The sequence below is a fragment of the Phaethon lepturus genome, unplaced genomic scaffold, assembly GCF_000687285.1.
Source record: "Phaethon lepturus isolate BGI_N335 unplaced genomic scaffold, ASM68728v1 scaffold15575, whole genome shotgun sequence".
NCBI lineage: Eukaryota > Metazoa > Chordata > Aves > Phaethontiformes > Phaethontidae > Phaethon > Phaethon lepturus.
Genome location: NW_010538516.1, coordinates 42252 through 53149, shown reverse-complemented (window position 1 = coordinate 53149; position 10898 = coordinate 42252). Strand labels below are relative to the sequence as shown.

General features: G+C 40.5%; 1 protein-coding gene across 1 annotated transcript in view; it reads left to right on the top strand.

Annotated features, from left to right (window-relative positions):
• The first annotated feature begins 485 nt into the window (after positions 1–485).
• The window catches only part of OC90 (otoconin 90), a 21687-nt gene continuing 11274 nt past the window's right edge, over positions 486–10898 (top strand). The window contains exons 1-6 of the mRNA XM_010286842.1: positions 486–531; positions 4161–4226; positions 4439–4498; positions 5151–5325; positions 9005–9117; positions 10290–10418. Of these exons, the coding sequence (XP_010285144.1) occupies positions 486–531; positions 4161–4226; positions 4439–4498; positions 5151–5325; positions 9005–9117; positions 10290–10418 (589 nt within the window). The remainder of the gene's footprint in view (positions 532–4160; positions 4227–4438; positions 4499–5150; positions 5326–9004; positions 9118–10289; positions 10419–10898) is intronic.

The following is a 10898-nucleotide window of genomic DNA, read 5'->3' as shown; positions in this document are numbered from 1 at the left end:
CCAGAATGTCTCTTCATTTACACAGTGTTTCACAATATCTGCATTTAAACATAATGTGAAGAATTGTTTAAACATCCTGTTAGATCAAATCATGAGTGAAAACTTTTTGCAAAACAAAAGAAACTTCAAGTACACTGTTCTATTGCTAAACAGTTTTTCCTTGTCTATGGCACTTCGGCAGAGCCTGTTGACTCACCTAAAGCGATAGCAAAATAAATATTGTTAGTCATTTATAGAGGACATTGGTAAAATATGAAGGGTATATAAGGCTCATCTTTGCTGTAATATGTGCATTTACTATGATAAGGGTAAATACTGAATTGCATCAAGCAGAAATATGGCCAGGCTACAAAAGAATGATTTTCTAAGCTTATGTCTTCCCAATCCCAGATTCAAGAGATAACATTTTGCTTAATATTTTATTTAACTCACCAGGCACACCAGTCTGCTCTGTGATTTCTTCTTGTCTTTGGATTAAACCAAAAATGATTGTAATTCTGCTGGTGTCTATGTCAATAGTGTTATACAGTGGTAAGTGGCAGTGTATTTTTATGATTATTTGACATTTATTTCTAAATACTCTTTTAAGTATGTGCATTTAGAAACAATCCTTCAGAAGCACACCTTCTGTACCCTCAAACCTAGTTGTTCAACACCCAAATGCACTTAAATAAGTTTATCTATGGAGTACTTATGAAACATATTTTTATCAGGACTTACAGTGAAGCAAGAAACATTTAGTGGTCTTAAAAATATAACCAAAAATTGCAACTTCCCTTCTGCTAGCATTTGGTCATTATTTAAGTCCTTTAGACAACAAACAAGTTACATATTACATATAAAGAGATTCTACTCATTAAATACGTGTATTGTCTAAATTCTCCATCCATTCAGTGCAACCTGAAACATAATTCATGTTCAGCTAAAGCTCCTCCTTCAAATTTTACTGAGAATAGTTTCTTTTTCTTCATCTGTTTAGATTTTATTGTCATGGGTGAATGAACTTCCCACAGGGGTAGGCAAACATTTCAAATTCTGCAGTCCCTGCACTGTGTAGGAATGTCATTAAGAGTAGCAGTGTGCAGGTGAAGAGAAGGATTCTTAGAAAGTTTAACAACATTTCTGGTCACTCCATGGGATTATTTCTAAAGGGAAAAGAAAGCTCAGGACCTTGGCACAGGCAAAACTCTGCACTGACCTACTTCAACTTCACCAGTTGCCTCTCTTCTAAGGAGCTGTGTGTATTAGAAGTCAGTAAAAAAACAGGTTTAACACAAAACACATGACCTAAAATATATTGATGAAACTGAACCTTAAGACTCCTACTATACGAACAGAAATCAGGAAGAATACTAGTATTTCACACTGCAATGATAAAGAATGCCAAAATAACTACAACATTTATTCATAAAAAATAAAGGTCTATTTCGTCCCCAGATGTAAAGGGGACTATATATATGGATAATCTCTAGTGCACTCAAATATCAGGACACTCAGAAAGTTTTCTCACATAACATTTGAAAGAGATTTCCCCCCAAACTTCAAAAGGCTGTGCCACAGATTCATTTCCCCCAGCTAAACAGAATCGAGGCACTAAGATTTATAATGTTACCATTTTTAGGTTTGGAGAGGATTATTGATTTCTATTTATGTGGAATCTATTCTGCTGATCTCTGCTTTGAGACTGAAGCAAGTATCTGTGCATGAACGAGCATCTTTGTGAGGAGATAATGTGATTTGCCTTGAATAAATCAAACAGGCTGTGTTTGCTGCACCCTGACTTTTCCCAGCACAACCAAGATTTCTTCTCCCCAAAGGTTATAATGATGGCATCCATGCCCTGCATTATGACATTTTAATTATCCATGATTGCAAAAAACAACTGGAGGTGCACTGATGTTTTTTTCCTGGGCTTTCTTCAGATAACACTCCAGAAAAGCGTTGTCAAAGTAGCAACATCACAGACATGGTCCACAAACATTTTTACATTTATCTGAATGTTGAAAGAAATTCTGTGGATAAAGTATACAACTGGAAAGCCCAAGAGCTGATATAACATACAAGTGTCCTCAGGACATTTTACAAGTCATTTAGTGGGTTTTAGAGAAAGGCAAGACAAGTTGACCTCCCCGGGGTCTTCTGAGGTTTAAAGGATTTGTTTTTGTAGTGCAATCTTTCACTGGCTATACAGGGAACAACGTAGGACCAATAGTCCCAAAATACATGACAGCAAAAGAAGAAAAGAGAATAATTCACCCAGAAAGTATTTTCTCTTGTCCCTCCTCACACAATTTCAACAAGATTAAACAATCTTGTTAGCAAACATTGGTTCATTGATCTTGACTTAGTGACAATTAGAAATATTGTTCTTCATAATGAAGGGATTAGAAGAGCCAAAGGTTGACCAAGCTGCTGACCCTGTGGTAGAGATTTTTCCTCAGGGGAGCTTGAAACATTTACGTGTTAATTGGGTGTGTGCAAATTAAGTTTGCTGTGAAGAACTAAGTGTGAGTGGAGCATGCTGGAGCAATCACAATTTCCAGCAGTCCTATAATGTGGCTTTATCAGTTCTTTCTTCTGTCTCATTTCAACTCAATGGGATCTTAATGTTTTCCAAAACTTTGCTGAAAGGACTAAATGGTCAATGGCTTTTCATCATAGACAGCGAGTTTGAGCCATGGTGTTATGCAGTGTGTCAAAACCCGACTCTAGATAGAACATGGGGGAGGGATGTTTAACAATTGCAGAGGAAATACAGACTTTAAGCCAGAAAATAAATTCTTTAGCAAGCATGTGTAGAAATATCCTTCATTCAATGCTGTTTATTTTGCAAGGCACAGCATTATTTCACTTGAATCTGAATTCCTCATGGGTGTCAAGCTTTCAACAGACTTGTTCCAGTCTGTGAAAAGGCCAGCCTTTATCGGGACACCTTTTCTGGTTTGTGGAAAGCAGTCCATTCCCCTTAAACCTGCTGTGATGAAGGACATTTCTGATGGATTGCTGTTCATCTAAAAGCTTTTTGTTGTGACCAAGACTTTCAGGAAAAGAATAACCTGCCTCAATCCCACATCCATATTCTGCCACTAAACTTGAGAAATGAATTTCTGGAGGCATATGACTGTTACCATGAACATATTGTTCACTCCACAAAAGCTGTAGACACCCTAAGATGACCCTTTTATACAATCAAAAAAAAAGTCCCATTTTTTCCTAATCCTTTGCTAAACATAGAGTTAAGCCTTATATCTAAAAAACCGACTACTCCGCTTTGCTCTCTTACACCTATATTTATTGTAACAGATCCGCAAGATAACTGTCAGATCTTTCCCATAATCTTTCATAGAGAAAATGGACAGCTTTCCTAACGCCAATTATTCTGAGACATAAGCTGTGCCATGAATTTAACATTACTGTTTTTTCTTCATTTTTTAGATCCTTGAGACAATAAATACCCTTGACTTACTATGTTAAATAAAAAAAAGCCAGGTTTAAATAAATCCAAAGTAACACACTCTCTCCTAAAACTGTGCAGAAGACAAGCACAAGGAAAAAAGTAGGGAGGGAACAAGTATTAGATTTAACCCTAATTCAGGACATGGCAAAGAGAAAAAAAATTAAAGCATAAAAAATATACCACAGCATCTTCAAAAGGAAAAAGAGATAATTAACTTGAGAAAGAAATAGTGATAGGAAAAGAGGCAATAAGGCAATAGGCAATAAGGACTCAGAAAAAAAACCCAACTCAACTTCAAAGAAGTGAAGAGCACAGGGTTACAGAGTAGAAATATTTGCAGCAGTGAAAGTAGTTGGGCAACTAAAACAATTTTATACGATTCTACTGATTTATCCCAGTAAGTGCTACTGTTCAGAAGAGCACAGAAATACAAGGGTTGGCACATCCTCATTACCAATATCTCATTTTAACAGAGGACTGATTTTTAAATTGAAGTCAATGTCAAGACTTACCAGTACGCTTTCCTGGGTGCAGATGGAGCTAAGCAAGTGTTTCCTGGCTTTGATAAATCAGCTTGCTAGTGTAGGAAGATATTCAAAATGCCTGCAGTGTATGTGTCATAATGAAGTATATGTTGTTGGTTTGTTGTTTTTTTTTTTAATGTTTAAATCTTTTTTCTTCTCAAATTTGTTTGCTGACATAGGTGGCCAAGAATTGGAGCGGCCAGCATTCTTGCCAGAGCTTCTTAACACACCTGAAAGAATCTTGAGTAAGAATGGTTTAAGCTTTACTTTCTACAATATTGCATGGCAGTGGGGAATCACTCATACACCCAACGCATTGTAGGGAAGTGTGCTGTTAGCAAACAGCTAGTAATTCTTACCTCAAAATGGTTTAAGCAAGACCATGGGCAGTCTGGGGACAGTTCTTGTCAATTATTTTTTTAAAAAGAAGTGTGGTTTGTTTATTTTTTTCATTTAGACAATGCCACATTCTTCAATGGAGTCTTTCAAAATGTGGAAAGTGTTACACTATTTTTTGGTAAGTATGTGTTCCCGTTGTACTTGAGTACCGAATAGAAATCCCACGGACCCTGCTTTTTCCTATACTGAAAAGGAACAGGGATTTCTGAGTCTGTAGATTTCCCCAAAGACTGTTCTAATACTAAATACTGCTGAGTGTCAAGCATTCTCCTGCTGAGAGAGTTGGGGTTGTTCACCCTGGAGAAGAGAAGGCTCTGGGGAGCCTAAGGGGGCTTCTAAGAAAGATGGGGACAGAATTTTTAGCAGGGCCTGTAGCAATAGGACAAGGGGTCATGGTTTTAAACTAAAGGAGGACAGATTTAGACTAGCTATCGGGAAGAAATTTTTCCTAGTGAGGGTGGTGAAACACTGGCACAGGTTGCCCAGAGAGGTGGTAGATGCCCCATCCCTGGCAACATTCCAGGTCAGGTTGGATGGGGCTCTGAGCAACCTGATCGAGCTGAAGATGTCCCTGCTCATTGCAGGGCGGTAGGACTGGATGGTCTTAAAAGATCCCTTCCAACCCAAACTGTTCTATGATTCTATGATTGCTCACTGTCCCTGTGTTACTGCCTTGTTTAGGCTCTGTGTTCACATGAACATCACCCATGTGTGATCCACACCTGGCTTACCTCTGTTTACCATGAATTTTATGGCTGTTCTCTTTCCAGACTGCCTGGGTTCTCACTTCACCTGGTTACAGTCCATCTTCACTAACTTCCCTGCCCTGCTCAACTTTGTGAACAAAATGAAGTGTGTTACTGGCTTTTGTCCCAGGGATTTTGAAGACTATGGTTGCTCTTGCCGGTTTGAGATGGAAGGGCTCCCCATGGATGAAGCTGATGAGTAAGTCTTAAAAATGAGATGTCCTCTTCTGCCCGGACTGGCTGTCAGTGCCCTCATGCTCTGATGCCCCGAAGCATAACACTTGCCTAAATGATTTAAGGACAGTTGTAAAAAAACTAGAAGATTTATTCAGAGGGTAAATCCCACACCATCCAGCTCTGTTTTATCTAATCATCACTCACTTGCAGACCTACAAAAGATAACTTCAGCTCTGGTTTATCAGCCCTGTCCTGTGTTATACCTACCTGCTGGTAAGCGGTATCTTTCTTCTGGGCCGACACCCCGTGCCAGTTGCCTTACAGCATGGTTTGGAAACAGATGAAGTCGAGGTGGTCATAATCCACAGCATGTGATGATCCACTTACTTCTTTTTTCTCATAGCTCGGAGTTTCTCTTTATTTCCCCACACTTCAATGTGGAGAAATACTCCCAACCTACAGACAAAAGCAGAGCCCCCACGCCTGCGTGTAATTCCACCAGTGCAACTCTGGTGGCACAGCTGGTTTAAACTCGTTGCAAAGAGTGGTCACTAATGCGACAGGATAAGGAGGCACCGTACCCGTCTCCTTGACGTGTCTTACCCAGAGGTCTCTAAATTCTGAACAGATCTTTGTGAACAAAACCTAATTCATTTCTTTGTACCGGGGAATTCTGTCTCATACTTAAACTGGTGCCAAAAACTGGAGGGGCTGTTAATAATGTGAGTGGGAGAGCATTAATCTGATCAGTTTAGTGGGTTTACAATCTTACCAAACTGTCGGTACTGGGAGCTGTGTAATACATCAGCAATGTAAGCTCAGAGTGGACTATAATGAAAACGTTGGCATCGGGGGCGGGGGCAGATTTAAGCATCAACAGAATTAAGTTACAGCTAAGTATTACTTCAAGTTAGGAGGTTAAGCAGATCTTGCCCTGCATATCTGTGTACATGCAGATGTTGTAAGACACTGGAGCATCCAGGCACAGAGAAGAACAATGTGACTCGATGGCTTTTCCCAGTACCATGCACCAGGATCAAAACCATCCAAACTCCATTCTGTGGAGGGATATTGCCCCAGACTCTGACTGGGCTAGTGAGAAAAACTGTAATCTCAGGCCAAGGCCATTCAAATGGTTGTTCACTTATGCCAGTGGGAGGTGTGAAAAGAAATTAAAAGAGAATCAAGATCCATCCATGTCTAAATAGAAAAAAGTTTTTTCCAACAACGTAATGTAATGTAATGTATTGCTTCCCTGAGTGAAGACAGCAATGGCTCAGAAAGGGCTAATGCCTATAGCTAGATAGAAATGAATCCGTCCACTTTCCTGCACAGGATGGCTGGGAAAATGAAGATCTAACTGCTACTGAAGAAAAGCTATGGGACTTCTTATGAAAGGTTTTCTGAACAATCATGATGACATGCTGAAATTAGAGCTCAAGTCAGTTCAATGGATTGATACCCAAAGAGCTGAGTACCTGTGCTTTTGCTTTACTCAGCTTCATTTTAATGCAGAGCAGCATAAATACAGAAACAGCAGAACGATCTATCAGCAGTTTTGTGCTGAGAAACATCCACAGAGTCATTTTGTGTTTACAAATTGGTTAGCAGTCCTGCGCTGAGGTTTCCTTAGCAGCATGGCAACCCCACTGAAGTTTGCAGTAAATGGACACCGGTTATTGTTTTGCCACTGAGACATATACGACCTTGGTTCAAGAGAGCCTCCAAACAGGTGGCTTCTACATGTCTTTCTCAGACACAGTTCCCACAATATGGGAACTAATTTTATTTCTTAGAACCTAGATTGGATTCTTGGATTTTGTCAGTCCCCCTTCTGTTCCATAACAAAGGGCTGAACATCTCACTGTAGGTTTTTAAGGCATTGGAAAATGTGCCCATAAGCCCAACCTTTTCCCGTTTCCCGCAGTAGCTGATTGTCACATCTAAATTAGGAGCCTAGTCTACCTCCATAGTCCATGGAGAAGAGAAGCATGACCAGAGGACAACCCATGACTTACAATCCCCGGCTTGCAAAGGGAAGGCAAGTAAATTTTATGATCAACTGTTGCATTAAGCGTTGATGTAATTGTGATGCTCTAAACAAACAAGAACTGCCAGGAGTTCGTATTAGACTAATTATGCAGTTAGAGGAGCTTTCAGGTGCTGACACCTCAATAGATCTCAGGCAGAGACAGAAGTGGGTCTTGAGACATTTTATCAGCTATATCTTTAAAACTCTGTTCTTGATGGAGCTTACAAACTTCAGCCTCACCTCTGAAACAAGGCACTGGGACAAGTAGCGTTTGTGGTGTGGAGGAACCATCAGGGCCTCTCTGCTGAATGCCATTTGCCCTCACCTTTGTTCAGTACATTCCTGCAGTCTCCTAGACCAGGTTAGAGCAGGGAGCAAAACCACTAACAGGCAGCAGAGACACCGGAGTGCAAGAAATTGGGCTTTGAAACTTCATCGACTGGGATAACGCTGCTCATGAGCTCTGATCCGCTGCTGGCAACCTGAGCAAACCTCATCAGTGATGTCTTTCACCAAGTCAAAAGTTGGACTGCAGTTAGGACTTGGGACTAAATAATTATTTATTAATATAGCATGTGATTAAATATTAAATGACTCCTAAATATAGGAAGTAAGAAAGGGAATGCGTAGCCTAGAAGGGAGCCTAACAGGGGCAGGTGTTTGCTCCTTGCTCTGGTCAGAGCAGGAGTGCTTCCATCCACCGGTGAGTTCAGTGCATATGCAGGGCTGCAGGTGATGTGTAATAACACAATCACCGTGTCTTTAACAAAAATCCCACATGAGCTTAATTAGAGTTAATTCCTTACATGGTGATCATTAATCCTTGCTGGCATTAGATGCTGGTCTTGAATATTAATGTTGTCTTTACCTTTGGCACGGTCAAGACCAGCGGCAATTCAGTAACAGACCCCTGTTCTGAGTCCATTTCTCTGAAATGAGGATATTTCAATCTAAATCTAACAGTAAGCCCCTGCTTAATTTATGTAACAATCTTACATGTGGTAAATGATGACTGAGTGTTTTACCCGTGTTTCATTCATAGCTGATGTCAGTGCATGCAGGTGTTGCTGTGATATAGAAGTAGATGGCTTGCCTGTTCAAAAACAGCCAAAGAGAAGAGAGGATTGACGAGGAGCTTGTTGTTTTAGTTGACTTTTCATTGCTATTCACAGCTAAAGTGGCCATGCAGGCATTTGAGGTTTGCATGACAGCAGGGGTATAAGAAAACACAAGGTTTCTAACTGCCTTTGTTGCGTGGTGGTAGGAGAAAGCTGCTTTACTCCAGTGAGAGAAAAATATTTCGTGGCCCCTTCCCATAGCTAAATGGTGCATTTTGATTCTGATTGTTGCATAGAAGAGGAAGTATGAGAAAGAGAGGATAATGCTGCACATATTTATATAGTCTCAATGAGACACAGGTATTCACAAGGTGTTGCAGAGGCACTGACACTCAGTGGGTGCCCAGTTCAGCATACCTGTACTTATCCCACTAGAATGACTCAGGGAAAAGCAGTACTCAGCCTTTCTTGTGTCTAGAGACCACACTGAGGACCTCTTTTTCTCTTTTGGCATCTTCTGCATTCTTGTGTAAGAGAGACACCAAAGCACTGCAGTCTGATCTTGAACTGAAACTAAATTGTGTTAACTTTGTGTTATTTCATTTTTTAAGCTGCTGTTTCCAGCACCGCAAATGCTACGAGGAAGCAATGGAGATAGAGTGCACATGGGATCCATCAAAGATTTCTACAGATGTCAGCTGCTCTACTGAAAACCTGACTTGTGGTAAGATAAACCTATCGCAAGAGTTTAATACTGGAGCCTCACCATAACTGGGAACTTTGTTCTGGTCTGTCTACCAAAAGTCATATATAAATTAAGCAGAAACCGCCTCCAAGGGTGGATTTTCAAGGGTTTTTCAGGAAAGACCCAAAAAACAGTCCCCTTCTGAAGCTTCAAGGCCGGATTTTTATATTCTTTGAGGGATGAGATTCTCTGTTCACAGGGTCATATACACTCCTCAGATACAATAGTATCACCAACAAGGGCAAAGACCATTATAACAGGAGCTGCTCCATGCAATACTAATACAGTCCTGGCAAGTGTGGAGTGGGGCTCTTTAATGCCTAATCAATTTTAATATAATTTTTCAGCATGTATCGACTCTCATAACTACATGATTTGAGGATACCAGGAAAGAGGAGCAGAACCCCCAGACCCAATACCCTTACAAATTGTTTAAACGACAATCAGATCCAGTTCCCTTTTCTCGTTTCAAATTAAAACTGTTTTTGCTATTTAGGCCAATCTATAAAGGTTCAAGTGCATTTAAACATCAATAGGGCTTTTTTGGCTCCTTCCATACTTAATAATCAGATAACATTTTATTGAAACTCAAAAAAAAAAAAAAAGAATTAAAAAAAATAGTCCCCATCAAAAATGTGAAACATAAGTATGACAGCTCTGAAAGGTCAATGGTTTTTTTGAAACCTTGAAAGGTAGAAGGTTTTGAAGTGGGAAAAAAGTATTTCCTGGGAAACTGTTATAAGGAGCAAAACACATCTTACATGAAAGGTTTGGCTGGTGGACTATGACTTCTTGAGGCTAGGAGAAATATTTTAATGAAGTCTGTGAAATGTCAAACTTGGTATCAGCTGGGTTAAGTTTTTAGTGGAAAAACTAGAGGCAGCAAAGCAGCGTTCTGTAGTCCTCACTGCTCTGCAGAACGATCTGGCACAGGCAAGAAGTCTCTTGCCAGCCATGCCAGGCTACACCGGATGGCGTTTTGAAAAAAAACCGTCTTGGACTATGAAATTTGACTGTGTTTAACATGAAGAAGCACAGTTTAAATAGGTTTGCACTAACGAGTATAGACACAAACCTTACAGGGAGGAAAAAGCAGGAAGCGGAAAAGATATTTAAATAGTACCTTGTCTGGATTTTTGCTTTATTTCCAGAGGCTGGGGATCCCTGTGAAGAGCTGCTCTGCAACTGCGACAAAGATGCCATTGAATGCTTGATGAACGCACATATTAACTCTTCCCTGAACGGGCTGGATGTCTCCTTCTGTCCGTCTCCGGTTACAGGTAATAATAAGGATCTGATCGGTTGCCAGTTTTTCTGCTGGCATCAAATTTGACCCGATGAGAATGAAGCAGTAGCTGGGTGCTTTCCTGCACTAAATCTGGCACTCTGTCCTATTCTCCATTTCCATTTTCCGCTACTCAAGTGAATGCCAAGAGAGAAGAAAAGGGTGGACTAATTGCCATCCTGGAGCAAGTCCAAGTTACGGAGCTGGTGAGGGGGCTGGAGTACATGATGAAAGGGGAGGGGGCTCAGGGGAGATCTTTTTGCTGTCCTCAATACCTAGTGGGGTGTGTAGAGAAGATGGAGCCAGACTTTTCCTGGAGGTGCACAAGAACAGGACTGGAGGCAAGAGGCACAACTGCAACAAGGAAATTCCAGTTAGATACGAAGAATTTTTTTTTTTCAGGAGGCTCCTGCCAACTCTTGTGAGGCTCTTGCCAACCTGAATGAATGGGTGATACTTGGGGTGATTAGTGACC